The 22,682-nt window shown below is 37.3% G+C and overlaps 1 protein-coding gene across 2 annotated transcripts in view; it reads left to right on the top strand.

The window, feature by feature from the left end:
* Window positions 1-22,682, top strand: part of ADCK1 (aarF domain containing kinase 1) — a 108,547-nt gene that overhangs the window by 70,916 nt on the left and 14,949 nt on the right. For both annotated transcript variants that reach the window (XM_034418232.3, XM_087873488.1), the window contains exons 5-7: window positions 8,712-8,870; window positions 14,998-15,156; window positions 20,950-21,066. In XM_034418232.3, the coding sequence (XP_034274123.2) occupies window positions 8,712-8,870; window positions 14,998-15,156; window positions 20,950-21,066 (435 nt within the window). The remainder of the gene's footprint in view (window positions 1-8,711; window positions 8,871-14,997; window positions 15,157-20,949; window positions 21,067-22,682) is intronic.

Genomic DNA, 22,682 nt, shown 5'->3' with positions numbered 1-22,682 from the left:
AAGCAGTTGCATATGTTTTAATTTCAATAAATTTCCCTGGCATATTACTTTCCTTAAAGTTTTAAAAATCTTTCTCCTCAAAACCATGACATTATTGGTAATTCTATTGTTTTAGGCTGACTTGATGATATGTTTTATAGAAAAACAGGGAAGAAAGAACAAATCAATATTACAGCTTTATAAAATGCGTGTAAATTGCTTATTATTTTTCTGTTCACCATAACTTTTAGAAAACATGTTTAGTTCCCACCCACCTTATTTAACAACCAGATGTCTCTAGAGTATGTGAAAGCAAGCAAGAATTTTCTGCTCTTTCTTTGCAACTGATATCTGGAGGTGTAATGTTCCTAACTCCAAAATAACACTGAGTCTCAAAAAAAAAAAAAAAAAAAAAAAAAAGATTTACCTTTCATGAGTTTATCCAATTCCCTTTCAAGTTATACAAGTTAGTAGCCATCACCAATCTAATTAATTTCACAGGTTAATTATATGCTGTATGAAGAAATAACATACTGAAACATAATTAACTGGTTTTATTTTAAGAAGAACATTCACTTAAGTGTGAACAACCTGACAAAAGGTAATTTATGTTAGTAGCATGGGAAGGGCAAGAAGAAAAAAATAGATATAAACTAGTGGAGAACAGAGAAAAACAAATCAGAATATTGAAATTGAGTTCTGAACTCATGTTAGGCAGGGAACTTCTTATCCAGGACTAGGCTGAATTTTCACATGCAGATCATAATCAAGCATGGGAAAACATGTGACGATCTTCATTTTTCAATCCCCAGTGCCTTTTGACAATTGCAGTGGTGAAATTTCCTAAAATGGTGAGGCAAAAATATACACACAAATTGCTGCATAAATCCTGAACTAGGCTTAAATGCATTAAAAAAAAAAAATAAAAACTCTAAAACTCTAAATCCAGAAGTTAGAAATAGAAAAAACTAAATCGTACATGTATGTGAAGTGGTCAAAATGTTTGGCATTGTTATTTTGCCCACTGTAGTCTCCACTGTTGCTTCTCTTGCTGTAGTCCCTGGCCACCTGCTTTTGTTACGGTTTTTTTATTTTGGTGAAATTCATATATTAGAATACTTGATCAATCCAGGTTTATTTATGTTACTTTCATTAAACTTCTGACTTTAATTAAATATGTGTATTTGTCTGAATATGGATGATAAGCAAGAATAAATTAGGACATAATAAAGCTTTTCCTTTAAGTATCTCTGTACAGATTTCTTTCTTTTTCTTTTTTTAAGTAGAATTAGGCTAATGACCATTATTGTACTGTTCACCACACTCATACTAATAGCTGGGTTGAGTGGAGGATAACATTTTAAAAGAAAGAAACGGTTTTTCAAGTAACGTTATTTTTTATAAATTACCAAATTTTGTAGAAGATTTGTCTAATTTATTGAATAATTTATTCCCTTGCCACTCATCATGAAAATAAGGAGAGTCTGTATAAGACTCCTGACTGTTAAAATCAGGTTGTATCCACTGTTGGTTATACCAGCAATTCTTAAGCTTTCTTTTTCACGGATCACTTGCAAAATGCCAGAAATCTCAAACAATTCTATTTTTTTCTCTCCTTAAAATTGTTTTACAAATCAAGGAAAGTTGTCTGTTATTTACTATTTCTTTCTTTACTTCTAAAATTCTCATCAAAAGCTTTGTAACATTATGAGAAAAAAAAAGTTACTTAAAATCCTGGGTTATTCTTACTTTCCAAACTTTGAGAAGTCCACATTTGTTTCTTTTTGGGAAAATTGTTTGGCTTTTGGATCAATCAGAAAAGAGAAAACAATGATAATATAAAAAGCAAAGCATAATAAATCAGAAATAATTAAAATGTAGAGAAAAAAGAAAACATAGGTGCTATATATTAGAATAATTAAATGTATGATAGTACTCAAATTTTAAATATTAAAATAAAGCTTGACTGTACAAAATTATATAGATCAGTTTTCCTCCAGTGTGGGAAGAAAGTCAATTCATGGTATGTATGATAAGCATGTCTTCCATCCAGAATTTTAATTTAGATATGCTAGAATGTTTCCACTGGAGTAAAATAATCTTCTTAGTTACTCCGTATGGATGATAAATACAAAGTTCTTGGATACATTCCAAATTTCCAGAATGAAATTCCAAATCTTTCAGCCTTAAATCCCAAATATATATCGTAGATATTAATTTATTTCTTTCCAAAGTTCCAGTACTATAAACAGCCAGCTTTAGGCTAAGGCTGAGTAGGCACTGACCTAGGGTGCCAAAGTTTAGGGGAATTCCAATTCATTCTAAAAATGCAAATCTTAATACCAGTGAACTGTGGTACCATCAGTCAGTGTGCTTAGGGTCATTATTGCGTATACTTCAGCTGGCACTACACAAGAATTTTAAACCAAATAGTACCAACATAAAACAGGCCCCAAACAGGAGGCAGAATTCCTTCTGACATGCTGCATTTCTGTGATGGAAAGTGCACCTGTTGCAATAAAGGGGGAGGATTTAGCCACTTAAGAATTTTCCCAGAAAGAGACCTGGATCAATTGACTATGCAGTTTCGAGCTGAATGGGGGTGGGGAGGTGGGGTGGGGGGAGAGGTTCAGCATGACCATACCCTAGAATCTCTCAGGATATATCTAATATTTCTAGTAGCTTTGAAAGTTATAGCTTTAGTTTGGCAATAGTTACGTCTATTAGATGTAAGCAAAAAAAAAAAGGATTAGATTCAAGATACTGAACTTGTCAATCAGAAAGGTTGGCAGTTCTAATCCCTAGTACAGGTCTCCTGCGTGAGCAGAGGGTTGGACTAGATGACCTCCAAGGTCCCTTCCAACTCTGTTACTGTTACTGATTGGATCTCACTGTCTCTTGGCTTGGTCTCTTGGCTGACAACTATTAGCATACAAAGATTGAACCTTGCCAATTATTTTCTGGTGTGTTCAGTTCAATTCAGTATATTTATTTGTTAAAAATTTATTCTTATTTATCATTCCAAATTACTGAAAAAAAAACCATTATAATACAACTTTCAATTGTAAATGAAATTGCAATTAATTGGTAAAATTAAATGAAGTTTCAGAAACTTTTTTCTAATAATATTAATTGCTTAGAAACTTCACATTTGTGAAAATAATCCCAGTGGTATAACTGAAAATTGGGAGAATTGAAACACCTCAACAGCTCAATTAAACACCTTTAGTATTAGCATTCTTGGTTCATTCATTCAAGCTTAATTCAGTCTCAGACTTAAATATTCTCAGTTCCTTCAATTTTTCCTCGTAGGAAACAATTTTTACCCCCTCGGATAGCATTTGCAATAGACGTGTATATATGCACTGTCTGAGCAGTTTACAAATATCAGTTTATTACTCTCAATAATCTGGGTCCTCAGTTTATCAACTTCAGAAGAATAGAAGGCTAAGTCAATCTTGAGCAGGTCAGGAACGAGCTGTGGGCAAAGTTAGCCTGCAATATTGCATTCAGCCACTGCGCCACAAGGGCCCTTTCCAAAAGCTGTACCAATTTGCCAAAATTATTCTTAAACGGTCCAAACAAATTCCATAGCTTTGTGGATAGGGCTGGCAGTGCAGGTCTTCCTTCAACTGGTGCTCAGACAGATGCAGAGATTGCTGAAGCGATCTAATCATATTTTCATACATAATTTAACTAGATATGTATAAAAATCTTATAAATATGAAGAGACCAATGCATTAGTTAATAGGGGACAGTTCTCTTCCCTTTCCATCCCATTGTTTTTGCTGTCTGCTTTAGGCTCTGCAATAACTACAGCAAAGTATCCACTAGGCCAAATATATAATCATTATAAGGGCATGCTCCATCTCCATTAACAGTTGGGGGAGAGAAATTTGATATTGGGCCTTAGACTGGAGTAAAAGGCACTATATTGCACAGAAGTTATTATGAGAAATACTTAATAAATATGGACTTTGACAACCAAGCTAAAGTCTCATCAATTAAGTTTGGCATTCATTAGTCAAGAAGAAGTCCAATCAGATTTCATAGGTTTCTATAAATTGTGAACGGTTTGTTCTGACATTTGATGAATTATTCTTCATAATCCACTATCTGCTATGATGAATCTAATCTTTCATCTTCTGCTGTCTTAATAACTCCTAGAGCAATTCAACACTTGATTTCTGAACACAGAATGCATAAATTGATGTAAGAAAGAAAGAATTGTATTTGCTTTTCAAATGTAAAGCAGCTGTTTGTTTGAGTTAAACATTTGATTGACCTTAGACTTATAGGTCTAATAAAAGCTAATGAAGTATGGGATTTGTGTTTCAATGATTCAGCATCTTATTTAATTTTAAATATAGTTAAAAATAGTTGGGGCAGGATGCAATAAGGTGGTGTATAATGGATTTGTTTCAACAGGATTTCTCAGAAGCTTTCTGAGAATGCTGGTGTAACAACATATAGCTTCCTTTCTCCAAGTCAGACAAGGCAAAGAATCATCTGGCCCCAGAAAAACTAACAAATTGATTAACAATATCATGTTTTGTGGACCAGATATCACATACATGAAAACCTCTGCTATATACTGGAGGTTTCAAACTTTGTCAGGATATGGACCTTAAATTTCTAAAAAAGAATTCTGGATCAAGAGGCAGAGAGAGCTACCAGGGAGAAATATTTTATTAGGTAAAAATTGTGTCCTTCATTTTTACTCTGCTGCCACTGTCACCTCTCAAAAACTGTTGGTCATCAGGAGTACGAACTTCTGGGGAGAGGGCATCTGAAGGCCAGCTGACAAGTCATGCCCTTCCCACTGTAAATATCATTCCTGTATTTGAGTGAACCCTTTTTCCCCCTGTAGGGTTTTGTGGAATACAGTTTAAAATGTTCTGCTGTATAATGACTTTAATATGTCACAAGACTGTTGTTTTTGCTATAAGACAGATGTAGCTTCCCTTCTAGAGCAATTGCCTCATGACCGATCTATTGCCACTGGCAGTGGCTTTGCTTGGTTTCTGGCCAAGTTTCCTTCCCATCATCTGCTACCTGATCTTTTTAACTAGAGGTGACAGGTATTGGAGCTGCATCTTTTTTAGGCAAAGCATATCAGTGCCATTGACTTACTGTCTGTTCTCATCCTCATAAAATATATGCATGTCTAAAGCAAAGAGTTTTACTGATTCAAATTTCAGCCCAATATGTATTACCACTCTCATCGTGATTATTATAAACATTATTTCTATCTTTACATATATTATTTTCATGATTAAAAATCAACCCCAGCAGTGAAAAACATTATAATGTAAATTATCTGGCTGTGCAGATTGAATTTCAATATTCAATGAGGTAAATGTTTCCACACATCTCAACATCTTAAAATCAATCTGGCAGTACAATAAGGGCTCTGTATTTGGGTTGCACTCTTCTGCATGGCCATAAGTAGCAGCAAAGACTTAGGAGTCTTAGACTTAACTGCATTTCTTTCCCACCATCTAGTGGTCAGGTAGATTTTTGCAGCCCAGATATAATAGCCTAGGTTGCACTGGGGCTGATAAATAGTTGCATGGCTAAAGGCCAGTTATAATAAGATGATGCTATGGAGTCTTAGACCTAAATCTCATAAGGTTTAGCAGTGACATGTGGGCAAATGTAGTATGGATGTTGGAATGTGACATAGCTCAAAGATGCAGCTTGAGGGATGCGAAATCAGTCTTTTTAACAATAAATCTCATTTAGCATGTAGCAAATAGTAATGAACATTTGGTTTTGAAGACTACAATTCCTAATGGCCTTTCTTATGACTGACTGACATACTATAGATAAAAGGATTGGTTTCCTAAAGGAATTTTCAGAGACTGTTTGGATTCACCAAGCTATAATTTGTTTTGTATTACCAGTAATTGATCTAAATACTGTAATTTCTATAGGAGCTATATTTCTACCAGGTTTGGAAGAGCTGCCATACTGTGTACACTAATTATGTGGGTAGGATATGATGCCATGTTAGACTAAAATATGTAGACTACTTTGGGGCTTAGTGTATCTATCATGCCAAGCTATGTTTTTGCATGATATATAAACCTCTATTCAAGTAAAGTTGTTTTACTGATAGTAATTTCTCCAAGCCATCTGACCTGTGACTAAACATTAACTTGAGTTTAATAGAGTGGGGAACAAAAAAATGTAATCTTAATATCTTGTGAAATATATGAAAGGAAGACAATTTTTCTTGCAGCAAGGATGTCAAAAGGATGAATCATGCATCCGCTATAATTATGAATTTTTTTTTAACTAGTTCTTTTCAAATGCAGTTGTTCTATTTAATTGATTTTGCTGGCAGAAAAATTAAAATAAATAAAAATTAAAAGGTGCCCTCCCTGTGAATTACTGGAGGCAGCTGAGACTCCATGGGAATCTAATTGCTGCAAATGTGCCAGTTAGCTGCTGGTAATATTTATTGTGGAAGCAATGGAGAAGGGGGTGGCCGAGGTAAGAAGTGATGTGTCTATGTGCTTGCTGGGAGGAGGAGGAGGGAGGGAAAGCTGCTGTCAGCAGCTGCATGTAGGCCTGGGTTGCTTCTTTTCCTCCCTTTCATCAACACAAAAGGTTTCTGTTGGATGCTTTGCATGTAGGCTGCTTAAAAGTGTTTTATTCATATTTAATTGCTGGCTTGCTACAGTTCCCTTCTTTAATTACTGTGTTAAAAAGTAGGCTATAAAATGCACTCGCACTCAATTTGTTTTCTTTTAATTTCTGCATATATAATGTACTCCTTGACTGTTGGCTCTGTTATATGAGTTTAAATGTGACTATGTATATGCATGTATGTATGCGTGCATATGAGATAAGTAGGGGAAAAGAAAACAACCTTCTTTCTTTCAAATCTGCTACCAGATTTTTAAACAAGCTTAGCCAAACCTCAGGGGATTCAAGATAGCTTTGAAGCCAATCCCAATTGTAAGGTTGAACCTTCAATGGAAAATTCCTGCATTTTCTCTCCATGCTCTCTGATTAGCCCAATTCCCACATGCACTTGTCTGGTTAATCCTCTTTTTAGGAGTCCCCTAACCGAACAGCAAAAAATCTAGACAATTGCTAGACGGCAGGAAAGAGTTTAGATTTGCTTCCATTTCATGGTCGTCCAAATATTTGCAGCCCAGATTTGGCAAGTCTGGGCTGCAAATATTTGACTTTCCATCTATCTAGCTTTTCATTGTCTGTTCCATCGTTGATTGAATGGACTTTCAGTTAGCACAGAACTATGACTATATGCAGTGGTTGAATCTGTTATGCTTAATTAGGGTCAGGTGAATCATCAAACTAAACCATGTTTGGTTTAATTATTAAATAAACCATAATTGGTTAGGTTCACACAGTACATTTACTCAAAGTCAGCAACGCAGTAACTTAGCACAATGTGTGAGTTCAACCATCATCCAGATAACGCATATTCTGGTCTCATAAAGCGTACTAAGCCATAATGTGATCTGCTTAGTTCTTGCTCAGTGTAGTTATGCACTCCACCAGTTAAATTGCTATGTCCATTAACACTTATTTAGCAAATTATGATTTTAAAATATTGGTTTATAGTTATATATGAACACAGTCAATTAGTGAAAAGCCAAATACCCTGCTACTGCAAGAACAGCATTGTTGGATCATACCTGTGTTTGGTTTTTATAACAACCAAATAAATACATAAGGAAAGATCACAAGCAGGACATATCTATTATGTTTATTTCTTTTTAGAATTGTTTTGTCACCTTAGTGTCTTACAAGGACAGTGTACAAGAAATATACATATTAAAACAATACCATCTATCCTAGCCACATTAGAAAACACTACATGTTTCTAAATTTAAATTAACAGTGTCTCTTTTATATTTCTTTGGAAAGCAGAGAACACAGTCAATTTTCAGAGGCATAGAGGCATATCAATGGCTAGTTACATTCTCTGTGAATCTCTCCTTTTCAAGCTTTCTCTTAGAGCTTTGCACATTATTTTAACTAGCAAAAAACAAGTGACATTTGTGTTAACAGTAATTCTAGCAGCACAAAGTGTTATTACAAAGAAAACTGAGTGTTATTTATTACTATGAATTTCAGCCAACTGATTAAGGACCATTTTGTGGTAAACCTGGTTGGTTGTTGCCTAATGGAAGAGATTATCCTTACTAGCCAAGGTTCATCTGGTATCTGAAATGATAATATTCTAAAAACAGTGAGAAAAGACTTCAATTCTCCATGGCTGAAGTGACTGATCTCAAGGTTGACCTTCCTGAGTAAAAGAGCAATAGAGAAATGTTATTGTAAAAAGTAAAATTAATTTAACGGGTTAAATCTTATTTTCATGGACTACTGTAAATAAGGATGAAGTGCTTGTAGTATTACTTATGGTGTTCAGCTCACCAGTACTAGAATGTGTATGTCATGCTAAAACACTTCAGTGTATAGCTACTTTCAGTTACTGTTCAGCAAGTTGAATGTAAACATTATTTAATTAAACAGCCAAGCTTCTTAATTATGGTTCAGTGTATGGAGAAACTACATGGTTTGGAGGGTTTTTTGCATGAATTCTTCAGTTTTCTGTGACAGTTTTTTCTAAATATTACAATAGTATGTTATATTGCTGTATTGTATTCTTGGTTACTGCAGAAGTTCAAGGGCTAAAATAGTGGCCAACCTAAGCATCAGCAAATCTGAGATATCTTTTCTCTTTACAGATCAATGAATTGTTTGCCAGTTTTGAAGATGTTCCATTGGGGGCAGCATCGTTGGCCCAAGTCCACAAGGCTGTGCTACAAGATGGGAGGACAGTTGCTGTGAAGGTTCAACATCCTAAGGTCCAAGCACAGAGTTCTAAGGATATTCTACTGATGGAGGTAAATCAGTAGCTTTCTGTGACTACCTTAACTATGCTTTCTGTTATTCGTATCATGATTCTTTTATTTCAGTGAAGATGTCTTTAGCTTCTTAAAATGTTTCCAAAAATAAACTGCATATGTTTCAACTGGTATCTGAAAGAGAAGTAGTGTATACTATATCTAAATATGTGTGTATAATCAAATACAGAATAGAGATGGTTTGCATTTTCAAGCTCTATGACTGCATAACTTTTATCTGAGCATTTTATTTAAACCATAACCAGACAACCAATATCCTGCAGATTAAGAGACTCTGTAAACCTTTAAACCCCTCCACAATGGCCTCTGATTTATCACTGCTACCATTGGCTTTTGTTGATATGTTAATACTATATCCCAGTTTGCTTTGATCTTCTAATTTGCTGGTCCTCTCACTATTCCCCATGTTCTTCTTTCTGTTGCCTTTTATTTCTACATATGGCATTGGTGCTGAAAAGATGTCCGTATCACGGTAACACAATCAGAATACATATATCTACCACAAGGGCAGTATCACACAGCATGCTAAATTGTCTTGTGTTTTCTTTCTTTGGACTCAGTATGTGAGCCTGTTCTGTTTGGTTTACAAGTCATAAGTTTTGGTTTGGTTGTTGTGCCTTGATGGCACACTGGTTAGAATGCAGTATTGCAGACTAACTCTGCCCACAGCCAGGAATTCGATCCTCACCGGCTCAAGCCTTCTCAGCCTTCTATCCTTCCGAGATCAGTAAAATGAGGACCCAGATTGTTGGGGGCAATATGCTGACTCTGTAAACCGCTTAGAGAGGGCTGTAAAGCACTATGAAGCGGTATGGAAGTCTAAATGCTATTGCTATTGTGTCAAATGTCAAAGTGGTTTATTTGATTATGTATATTATTATATATCACATGTTATGCAATGACTGAAGAAGTCAGTTCTGGAGACTATTAAGTCTAAGAATAAAGACCTTTATTTTCCTCAGTTTGATATTCAGCCAAACTGGAATCTTGGTGAGGGAGACCAAGATTGTAGACAGTACACATATTCACCTTGACAATTGTGTTCTTCTTAGCCCTGTATTGTGAATTTTTGTGAACAGAAACAGGTAGCTAAGTTTCTTCCAGTTTCTCTATCTAGATTTCAATAATGCAAACTAAAGTGGTTTCTTCACTATATGACCACATTTGAGGAGATGTGCTTTAAATATGTATTCTTCTCATCTATTTCCCATCCCATCTCTCTTTTTCCAAGATGGGTGTTTCCATAGTAAAGCATCCATTCTGGTGAGGTACTGCTTTTTCAGTTTCCAGGATCAAGGTTTAAAGTAGCAATTTCATGCAATAGTTCCATGCTATAGTTAAAATGATCCTGGATATATTTACTCTGATTGTTTTGCAAAGCCCCCTTGCAAAATTAATTAGTAGCTTATTTCTCTTAGCTTTTGTTACTGTTTTTTATTCAGCAAATTGTTATTATTACTAATGTATGTTTCTTTCTTGCCCACTAATTAGCCAGTTTCCTATATTATTTTCCTCTTTTCTTTGCTCCTTTTCTTTCAGTAAACAGTAAGATTTCATTGTTGGCTTTAAAAGAAGAATTGGATAACCTCATGGAACACAGATCTATGAAGGGCTATTATTTTTTCACACTGAATATTTTCAATATTAGTTTGGGAGCAGTATATTGTCAAATACCATTTGTAAGGGGAACATTGGTGGCAAAAGGATATGTTTCCATCTCCTGTTTAGAAGCATCTCAGAGCCATCTAGTTGCTCATTGTAAGAAAGAAAAATGTTGACTACAATGGACTTTAGCCTGATAAAACAGAGCTGTTCTTCTTATAAAAAACATGGAAGGAATTAATAAGGAAAAAATCCTCTGCAGGAACAGAAAGGGCCAGATTAATTAATTAGCAATAAAAGACTGTTTTTAGCAGCTTCTGCTGTCATAGTGAACAATTATAGGGTAAAAGCAAGAGGAAACTTCCAATTAAAGCACATTGCCCTAGTGAAACTCTGATAACAATTAACTAATCCATATTGAAAAAACTAGCCCTGGAGATGTTTAACCTCACAATGTTGTAATTCAGCATTGAAAAATAGAAAGATGGCAGAACTTATTAGCCTGTTCACTTTCATACTTTCTCAATCCTATTAAACTAAACAGAGTGTTTCATTGCAAAAAAAAAAAAAAAAAAAATTGATGTGGAGCAATGATGCGTTTTTTATCTTGCTTAAATCAGAGACCTGTACAATTTACATCATAAACATCTTAGGTGATTTGAGACATTTCCAGTCAAAATTCATTTCATGGCTGTATATACAGGGCATATGCAAGGGGGGGCATTTCTGTGGATGCCACTTCAGTCATGTAAGTGTACATGTACGCTATCCAGTACATCAAATGTTGCATCTTTGTTACAGCCTGTACCTCAAATATATGATGTATGGTACATCTGTGCGCCAGGGCTGCAAAAATATGGATAAGTATAAGGTGGCAGAGTTAGAACTGTTTTTTAGTTGGTTTGATTTGGTTCATAAACTATCTTGCTCCATCTTAGAATACATTCAATGTGGAAACTCTAGTTAATTTAAGATAGTTTTGGAGATTGGCGTAAATAGCCGATATTTAAGCCAATCTTAACTGAAAAATGGGATATACGAATTTTGCTCCTTTAAGTTGCTTTTTGAATTCAAAACACAAGCATTTTTTTCCTATTTGGTGGCAGTTTGGAAAAAGGATTTCCAGTATTCTAAGTTTTTTCTCTCTCTATGTTTGCATTTATTATGTAATGCAATCATCTCCAAAAAGTGATTTGACCAAAGGTAAGTCTGCCCATCTCTTTTCGATTCTGCCACTTTAGGTTGAGAGCTCCTAAATGTCTTTTGAGATTGATTAAATGACTGCTTCCTAGAGAGTAAACAGAGACTGCACTAGCACTAGCACTTAGACTTATATACTGCTTCACAGTGCTTTTACAGCCCTCTCTAAGCGGTTTACAGAGTCAGCATATTGCCCCCAACAATTTGGCTCCTCATTTTACCGACCTCGGAAGGATGGAAGGCTGAATCAACCTTGAGCCAGGTGAGATTTAATAGATTTGAACTGCCAAATTGCAGTCAGCTGGCAGTCAGCACAAGTAACCTGCAGCACTGCACTCTAATCACTGTGCCACTGCAGGCTCATGTTACCGCGGCTCATGTAAGAAGAATATAAGACAACCATATTCCAGGGAGCAAACTCACAAAACTTTTGAATAGAAGTTTGTTAGGCAAATTTTGTGGCAATTTAAAAGGGAGTCAGAACAAATATCTCCTCTAACTACTGTAAAGAATTTATGCTAACCTGAACTCTAAGAATTAAAGTAGAAACAATAGGTTTTTTCCACTGATGATATCCTAAGAAGCAAAATTGAAAATGAATGGACAGGATTCTATAATTCTGAACTGAAGCGTTGGTCCAAGTTTGCCTCTCTGCCTGAAAACAACATGGTATATACAGTATTTGCAGCAAACTCAAGGTTACAGTTGTTTTGAAAAAGTCAAAGAATTGCAGTAGCAAATTGCCCCATTTCAGCTGATGAAAGGTGGTTCCCCAATAGAAGTCTAGAATAGAAGTTTCAACAGACTGCAAAAGACCTTGGAAATAGTTGTTTGCAAACCGTATATGAGGCAGCAGGGTGGCATGACCGCAAAGAAAAGAATTTCAGTTTCAGGCTGTATCAACAGAAATATATATATTTGCGGGACCGCCTTCTGCCGCCGATAGCCTTTCACCGACCAGTATGCTCTCACTGAGAGGGACTCTTCAGGGTGCCGTCAGTCAGGCAATGTCGGCTGGCGACCCCCAGGGGGAGGGCCTTTTCTGTGGCAGCTCCTGCCCTCTGGAACGATTTGCCCCCAGAGATACGAAGGATATCGGATCTCCGGGCCTTTTGCCATGCCCTAAAAACTTTTCTTTTCCATCAAGCAGGGCTGGCATGAAACCCCCCCCCTTTTTTTTTTAGCTTTTTAAATTGTCAATGGGTTTTAGTTTGAATGTTTTAAATTTTGGGCCAAAGTCATGTCATTCTTTTAAAAATTTTAAATTTTGTATTGGTATGTGTTTTAGTTCTGGCTGTGCACCGCCCTGAGTCCACTAGGAGAAGGGCGGTATACAAATTGAATAAAATAAATAAATAAATAAATAAATATTTTGCAATTAATAGAAAGGAATCCTTCTGCTATATTTGGTTTTACCCCATCTCAAGTACTGTGTCCACATTTTAAGAATGATTCAGAGAAACTGAAGCAGATTCAGGAAAGGGTAACAAGGAAGATTGGGGAATAGAAATTAAGTCCTGTGAAGGAATTAGGTATGTTTAATATTGAGAAAAGACAACCCAGTGGAGATATGATAGCTTTCTTCAAATACTTGAAAGGCTGTCATGTACAAGAAGAACAAGATATGTTCTTTCTTGCCCCAGGGTACAGGGCACAGAATAATAATTTAAATTACAGGAAGACAGATATGGTTGAATGTTAGAAAACATTTCTTAACAGCAAGAGCAGCTCAAAAATGGAACCAATTATACAGAAATGTTGTGCGATATGTTCAATCAAAGGCTAGACAATCATCTCTCTAAAATGCTTTAATTTGGATCCCTGCACTAGACAGAACGTTAGATGCAGTGGTTTAAATTATTCCTTCCAATTTATGTCAAGAGTTCAGCTATAACAATAAGGATTCCTTTCCTATTTGCCAAAGATGTGAATGGTAAGATCATATGACCTTGTAGAGGTGTAGGAATTGATCATGAGAAATGATAGTCCAACCATGAAAGACTTAGTTTTAGCAACCATTGTTTGAGTGTAGTTTCAAGGAGCTTCTGGTCACAAAGATTTACCATATTTAGTTCTCGATGCGGTTGTTATTCCCCAGGTAGAACTGATATGTAATTTGGGAAATGCGCTTAAACTTTCAGTTCCGCTTAATGAGCAGGTGGCAGTCTTTGCATAATTCCATCTTCAGTGCCAATTTCATCCTTTACTATATCGTGAACCATGTATGCTATAGAAGTAGCCCTTGACTTACGACTATCCATTCATGACTGTTTCAAGTTATGGTGCTGAACGAAGGGACTTATGATGGGTTCCTGAAGTTATGGCCATTGCAGCATTCCAACGGTCACATGGTGAAAATTCAGATGCTTGGTAGCCTACCCGCATTTACAACTACAGGGGTGCTTCAACTCTCCCTCCCACCTATTTCCATTCATCTATGCTCTTTTGGCCCTCCATACTCCACAGCTGCTATCACCCTAGCTGGCCTTCACCTATCTTCTTGTTTCTGCTGCTGACAAAACATATTCGGCCTTGTCCTTGTGAGGCAGCTGCTGGTCACATGAGACTTTCTTCCCAAGGTCATGCATGGTGGTTTCCTCACAAGATCTAGGGAAGATGGCCTCACATGGTTAGCAGCTACCTCACGAAAGATCAAGATGGGCATGCCTTGTCAGCAGTGGGTGAAAAAAGATGGCTAAGGTTAGCTGGATCAGTGGAGTGCAGGGTAGAAGGAATCTTGGAGTGTAGGATGGCAAGGGTGACTGCGCCTGGAACTGAGCTGGGGTGGTTGGAGCTTCCTGAGGCACTGTGGTTTTGCATCATGCTATTCGGGCTTTCTGGAATGTGGCAGTTTTGGGGCTTCCCAGGACACTGTGTATTTGTACTCTGCTGTTGGGGGTTCCTGGAGTATAGGGCAGAGATGGGGAAGTAGGTGGTTGGGGTTAGTTGGAGGCAATTCCTTACCTTACTGAAGCTTGGGGCTGAAGGAGACTAAGCTTGGTATGGCTTGGATTGGGGTGGATCCTTGCCTAACCATTGGCAGAATTCACTTAACAACAGTTACAGGAAATGCCAGGGTTGCTGTCATGTGGTCACATGATGTCACACTTTATAACAAACTATCAGAGTTGGAAGGAACTTTGGAGGTCTTCTAGTCCAACTCCCTGCGCAAACAGGAAAGAGGGAGACAGGGAGGGAGAGGGAGAGACAGAGAGAGAGAGAGAGGGAGGGAGGAGGGAGAGCTCTCCCAGTGCTAATTTCCTGTGGCATGGTACCCAACAAGGTTATTGATTTATGATTTCAGATCCTCATCTTGGTTGTGAAGCAAATATTCCCAGACTTTGAGTTTATGTGGTTAGTGGACGAAGCTAAGAAGAACTTGCCTCTTGAACTTGATTTCCTTAATGAGGGAAAGAATGCCGAGAAGGTAGCCTACATGCTCAGATGCTTTGACTTCCTAAAGGTATGGTATATGTGTGATGGTATGGATGGTCATATATACAGTAAAACCTTGATTCAATGGATCCCCATATAGTAGGTTTGGAATGTAATGGACAACATATCAAGCCAGATGAAATATCTCTAGTATAATGGACAAATTCAGATGAGACAGTTAGGTTTATGTTGATTTTACCACCACAAAAAATGTGATTAAATTATGTTGATCATGACTTGCTTAATGAACTAATGCACAGCCCTCATCAAGCCTTCCCCAGACTCCAGGACTGGCCCATGTTCCTCCCTAACCTCCTTACTGTCCAAATCTGCTGCCAGTTCCTCTGGCTGGCCACAACACCTATTGTTTGGATAGCAATGGACATTTCCTATCACAATAGTCCTTTTTCCAAAGATGCATGTACTGAATATTTACAGCACTCATTCAGATGACCATGAGCATTACATCCATGGGCACATAGCTGGATTGCAAATGCAAATCTTTAGGCAAGATATATGTTTGTGTACAAAAAACTTGTGTGACTTGCCGTTTTCTATTTCTTTGAAAAGCACTGAGCCAGGTCCAAAGTCACCTGATCTTATAGAATTAAACAGCAGCTATTACAGAGGTGGTATTCAGCAGGTTCTGACCAGTTCTGGAGAACCGATAGTGGAAATTTTGAGTAGTTTGGAGAACCGGTAAATACCACTCTGACTGGCCCCACCCCTATCTATTCGCTGCCTCCCGATCCCAGCTGATCAGGAGGAAATGGGGATTTTGCAGTAACCTTCCTCTGGAGTGGAGTGGGAATGGAGATTTTACAGTATCCTTCCCCTGGAGTGGGGTGGAGATTTTACAGGACCCTTGCCCTGTCATGCCCACCAAGCCATGCCTACCAAGCCATGCCACGCCCACAGAACTGGTAGTAAAATGTTTTGAATCCCACCACTGAGCTATTAGTATTGAATATGTTGGAGCCCCTCTTGTAGGGCCACATTCCTGACTTGCATACATCTGGACAGCCACTATCTGGCAGCAAAGAGATAATAGAGAAGAATATTTGTAGTTCAGGGTTGAAATGAGAGGTCCTTGGTGCTCTCTGACTGTTTTCTTGCAGACGTTTCTTTATCCAAACTCGGTTAAGATCAGCAGTGGTAATCTATAAAAAAACAAAAACAAACAAACAAACAAACAAACAAAAAAAAGAGCTAAGCTCAGAGAGCACCAAGGACCAGTCAGATAAAAAATTAGCTAACTGTTTGCTCCAGATAGTAATCATCTGAACAGCCTAGATAGAGTTGCCCCACCTTTCTCAACCTGCATATATGGCCCAGCCACTTTCAGTCTTCAACAGACCCTGGGAATGCTCTACTCAGTCTTTTCCAGGTCGAATGCTGAAGCAAAGAGGCCTTTAAAGGGGCAGAAAGGGCTGAAAGCTGATGGCTCATTTTAAGTGAATGTTTATCACAGATGTTGCGTCTATGTCCATGGCTGCTGTAACAACTTGGAGAGTGTGAAACAAATCCCCATGGAGACCGCCAATCACATCCTTGCTGGGTGAAAGAGCCGCTGCAGTATTGATTCAGGGAACAATAACAAATTATTGCAAAAATGGCTTAATAATAGATTTCTCCTGTCCAACTTGTCGATTCCAAGACATTTTCATCAACACTAAAGACAGCAAGGGAGTTGTGTTACTGTGTAATTTTTTTTTCCTTGAGGGATGGGGAACCCTACGGCACAGCAGGGAAGTAGATTTCTCACTGTGAACCCAGTTAAGCTTGTAAATCCAAAGATAAATTGTTTCCATGCACAGGCATGAGGGCCCAATGTCTGTGCATAATTTAAGCTTGCCAAAGACTATGATTTTGTGCAACTGAGACTTACAAAGCTTAGTAAGAGTCATTGGCGGTTGTTGTCAATTCTGAAATGAGGATAAGTGTTGATTTAGGATTAAAATAAGCAATGCCTTTTGGATCAATGGATTTAAGGGCCAGTATATAGTAACATCAGGATTTTTTTTTAAAAAAAGAACTGGTTAGCATCAGGAATCAGGATGTACTTTTTTTAAAAAGTGAAACATAAAAAGTGAATTTAGCGATAATTCTAAACAAGATTAGAAGAAAAAGTCCTTACCTTTCTTTATAGCCTCTGAATTATAGCAACAGAAATAGCCCTTAGACTTATATACCACTATACAATGCTTTACAGCACTCTCTGAGCAGTTTACAGTGTCAGCATATTGTCCCTGACAATTTGGCTTTTCATTTTATTGACCTCGAAAAGATGAGTCAACCTTGAGTCAGGATCGAACTCCTGGCAGTGGGCAAAGTTAGCCTGCATTCTAACCACTATGCCATATGGCTCTACATACATTATGCTAAATGTATGTGGCATTATTGGATATGCTGTAGAGCCGTGATGGCGAACCTATGGCACGTGTGCCACAGGTGGCACGCAGCGCCCTCTCTGTGGGCACACGAGCCGTCACCCCAGTTCAGCTCAGACATGCATGTGCATGTGCACGTGCCTCCTGCCAGCCAGTTGATCATCGGGTCTCTGCTGCACATGCACGGGGTGTGTGTGTGTGTGTGTGCGCGGGAGTCATGCATGCATTGCAATTTGGGGGTTCGGGCGCACGCATGCATTCGCATGCGCACACACGTGCTTTGGGCACTCGCGCTTTGGGAAAAGGTTAGCCATCACTAGAGGTTCTGGAAATTTTCTGTGAAACAGTTTGGAGATTTAAATGGAAGAATTCTAAATTACAGATTTATCATTTCTGTGATTTTGGAGCCACATTTTATCACCAATTATTAACAACACAAAACCCAACATCTGAATTGAAATATATGTGGTTCTTTCTTCTTTCTCAGTCCTTAAATTTCCGATTTATTTAAGGCTGCATAAAACCCACTGAACTCAATAGGATTTATTTCAGAAAGGCATGTGTAGGCGATATGCTTTAAATAACATATGTTCTGTATTAATGTGCATATAACATATTATATTTTGCATGCATATGAAATTTAAAATGCCTAAAATATAAACGGCCCAGATGCCTCACTGTTATTCAGATAATTGCATATATATAGGTTATCGACAAAAAGTTTTCATTATGAATCTGGGATCCATAAAATATTTATACTGAGGTCACAGTTTCAACCTAACCCTTTTAAAATGTTTTATATTCTGAAACATTTGAAACTTCTACCAACAAGCTGTAAAAATATTGTTTGACTATCTGATTTAAACATATACTAGCAATTCTAATGTTGCTAATATTACTACAATTCAATTTATTCTGATAGCTCACATGATGAGCTAATGATAGCAATAATATATTAAAATTGAAAATGTAGTTTTGACAGTATTTCATTCTCCCATTCTAAAAGAGAAAGTTTTTCAGCTTTCTGACAATAGGTTTTTTTGTTTGTCAGTAGGATAGAAGAGAAGTTTTTGCCTGCTTTAGTGGTTGGTTTTTTTTAAAAAAAAATTGTTGATGGATGTTCCAGTAACACTTAAGAAGGACATTGTATTTTCAGAGAGGGGCTTAATGATCTCCCAAGAAACCTCCTATTTGCAAAATGTTGTTGTTTGCTTCTCTTTGCCGATGGTGATGTAATAGCCTGGAGGCCAGGAGCATGTCTACCTAACATCTGCACACAAAAAGAGCTGTAAGGCACTTTAATTTAATTTAATTAATCATATTTCTATGCCGCGCAACTCCCAAGGGACTCTGGGCGGCTTACAACAGAAATAATACAAACAGTGAATAAAATTTTTTAAAAAACCATTATAAAAGCATTTTAAAAACATTAAAAACACATGCATACCATCCATGGCTGGATCTCGCAAGATTGAACAGCGAGATCAATGGCCCCAGGCCTGCTGGAAAAGCCAGGTCTTCACCGCTTTCCAGAAGGCCAATAGGGTGAGGGTAGTCCAGACCTCAGGAGGTAACTGGTTCCAGAGAGCTGGGGCAGCCACAGAGAAGGCCCTCCCCTACGGGCCCGCCAGCCGGCATTGTTTAGCTGATGGGACCCGGAAGAGACCAACTCTGTGGGATCTTACCGGTTGCTGGGAGCTATGCGGTAGAAGGCGGTCTCGAAGATAGTCTGGCCCTGAGCCATGTAGGGCTTTAAAGGTAATAACCAACACCTTGAATTGTGCCTGGAGACCAATAGGGAGCCAGTGCAGCTTGCGGAGAAGTATGATGGCTAATTTCTTAGATCACCATGGCGCAAAAGAGATATAGTTCTTCTGTCTTTGATACAAACAGAAGAGCTAAAGTCCCAAAATGCCTGTGACGTGACTGCTGATTAACAGCTGCCGTAAATAAACCAACATAAGCTTTTGATAATATCATGCCCTGGTGAATGTGATAGAACTAGGCTTGTTTAACCTTGAGAAAAAAATGACACAGGGAGATGCACTTTTCAAGTATCCGAAGGAGTGACATTCAGAAGAAAATCAAGAAAGCTTTTCTCTCCTTCCAAAATGGAAAGGCATGTGGTAATGGATGTAGTTTCAGGAAAGCAGATTCATGTTGTAGAGCAATCTCACAGGTAGACGAAGAGGTGGGCTGTCCTTCTCTAGGCAGACATCTGTCAGGAATGCTTTAATTTACATTTTTTGCAATGAGCAAGGGGTTGCCCTTGATAGTTCTCTTCTAAGCATATAATTCCGTGAAATATAGTCCGTATGATATTTTATTTATTTTTCACATTTTGAACCGCCCATCTCAGGGATTACTGCTAATGTTTGTGATTATGATAGCAGTGTTCATAGAACATGCTCTTCTGTGTCTAAGTGAATTGTATTAATCCAATTGCATCAGATCTTATTACACCACCAGATTATAAAGTAACTATAACATAGCGGGCCAAGGACTAGACAACTACATGTTAGCCCAATGCGTTATATGAATCCAACCTTTCAGTGAGATTGTTGTTCAATCTTGGCCAGTAATATTTTCTTTGACTAAGAAACCTGCCAGTTTTTGAGGCTAAGTCTTGGATTCTTTGGGTCAAGGATGCTATGCACAGAAGTGAGGTGTTGCACATGCAGAACTAATGCTATACCACTGAACATAGGTTGTCCAAAGCAGATCTGAATTGGAATCCAAGTTTCTGAAATCTTAACATTAGCTTTGGTTTTTCCTTTACCAAACTGCAGTATATTTACAGAATGGTCTGTGGCTGGGAATATGCAGTATTTTATAACTGTTTTTTTTTTTTTTTTTACAATTACTGTTAGTGAAATATTTCCAATCCTGAACTCTTTTAACTATTTCCTGTAGCTACTCCTCAGTAGATAAAGAAAAGTTAATTGGATCTGGAATAATCTACTTACACATTCATATTTCCAAGACAAAAAGGACTAGTCTGCTCAATCCCATCTCATGCTAAAAAAAAGATTGTCTAGTTTTAGCTTCCTCTGCTTCCCTTACTAAGTTACTAAGTCTGCATTACTATTAATCTTCTCATCGTTCTTATCACCCATCTCCTCCCACTTATGACTGTATGACTGTAACCTTGTTGCTGGTATCCTTAAGATTTATATTGACTGTTTCCCTATGACTATCATTAAGTGTTGTACCTTATGATTCTTGATGAATGTATCTCTTTTTTTTATGTACTCCAAGAGCATATGCACCAAGATAAATTCCTTGTGTGTCCAATCACACTTGGCCAATAAAGAATTCTATTCTATTCTATTCTATTCTATTCTATTCTATTCTATTCTATTCTATTCTATTCTATTCTATTCTATTCTATTCTTAATATCCTTCAGAGTCTTAAGAGTCCTCTGTTATAGGTTCCAAAAATTTATTGGGAGCTTTCAACAAGACGTGTTCTTTTCATGGAGTTCATGGAAGGTGGACAAGTGAATGACAAGGACTACATGGACAGAAACTGCATCAATGTCAGTGAGGTAATATTCCTTTTGACTATGTCAGCAATGAGTGAAGGTGAGCCAAAATGTGCTGTTTATGATATACAATGGTGACATCCAAAAGGTTTAATTAAGTTGAGCTCTTTAAATTTGAGAGTTCCCAGAATTTAAGACCTTAAGAGTTAATGAAATTTGGGGAATAATGATACAAAGGCTTATCTAAGGATTGCATTATTGAAAAGAATTAAAACATACATTCAGAAGATTAACCTGCAACAGAGTTAATCTTTTAAGTACAATGCTGTAATTGTACTCATTCACAGAAACTACTAATTCTAATCATTATCACATATATATTGAAACCAATAGTGTGGTTTAACTGTCCTTATGCAAATTGTCCATGGGGTAGAGACAAGCAGTCATAGAATGAAGTCTAAATTATGCTGTGACATTGCCAAAACCAGTTGACTATATTAAGATAGATTGTCATGTTTGTTTCCTGATTGGCTATAATATTGATGTAATTATTCTCAGGAAGAAGCCAGAAAAAAATTGGCAGGTAAAAAAAAAATAAACTGAATGGAGGGAGGGACTGAAAATCGTATAATTGGTTGTAGAAACTATTTCAGTACTATATCACTGTGACTGAATTTTTGGCCTATAACACGAAGTACGCAACTCCTCATAGTTCTACATACAAATTTGATGTTCAGATACCATTTCTATTATATGCTCCGCACCTTTACCCTAATTAGAAATTAAGAGATGTCACACTTTGTTCCAGATGCAGTCATATTTCATAGCTTGATGCATTTCTTGATTATAGGGTGCACGTGCCTGGCTATTTGTGGATTAAAGTATATGTGATTTTTCAGGGAAGAGGCTTAGTTTTATATGCAAAAAATAGGGCAAATTGACACTGTCAGACTTGCCCTCCAAGTCAGTGAATTCTGATTGAATTAGTGCTGCCTGCTTTTCCCCCTGTGCACTATTGATGAGCGTCAAAATGCCATTTGGCTGACTAGCTATCAGAGTGCTCCAGCATAAAATCAATTGTACTTAATCTGTCTGTCTCTGAAGCCGCTATGCTCCCTTCCCATCATCTTTTTATGCTGTGGCAGAGGTCACTCAACTTCATTTATATACATTCCAGCCTAAATTCAGAAGAGAAGTCAAATTACACATTCATTATCTATTAAAAGCCTACATCTATATACTTTTCCTTCTTTCCACTAGAAGGAATTATTTCCAAAGGTAAATAAGCACTCCCAAATTACATGAATGCAGTAATTGGCAATAACATAAAGGGGAATTGACATGCAGAATAACTGCTTCACTGCTTCCCTATGCCTTTATTGCTTGCATGTGTGTTTCTATTTTGAGTCTCAATATTTGGGATCACAGAAGCCACTTGTGCCAGGGAGCAGGTTTAGTAACAACCTCTGTGTTGTCCTTGCCTAATTATTTTCTTTTATCCCTTATAAGTGGTGGTTGTTCATTGCTATGCAGCTCTTAGGTCACTGTGATAGAACTGATTTAAAAAGAATTCTTCAGATTGGATTCTTTGTACTATTTTTCTGAGATGGTAATTTTCACATCAGAGGACAGTGTTTTATATGAACACATATGTTGTTAATATTTAAGATTGCTGTAAA

Source organism: Pantherophis guttatus, chromosome 1 (assembly GCF_059756535.1).
Source record: "Pantherophis guttatus breed Tessera chromosome 1, ASM5975653v1, whole genome shotgun sequence".
Lineage (NCBI taxonomy): Eukaryota > Metazoa > Chordata > Lepidosauria > Squamata > Colubridae > Pantherophis > Pantherophis guttatus.
This window is presented reverse-complemented; position numbering and strand designations above follow the sequence as displayed.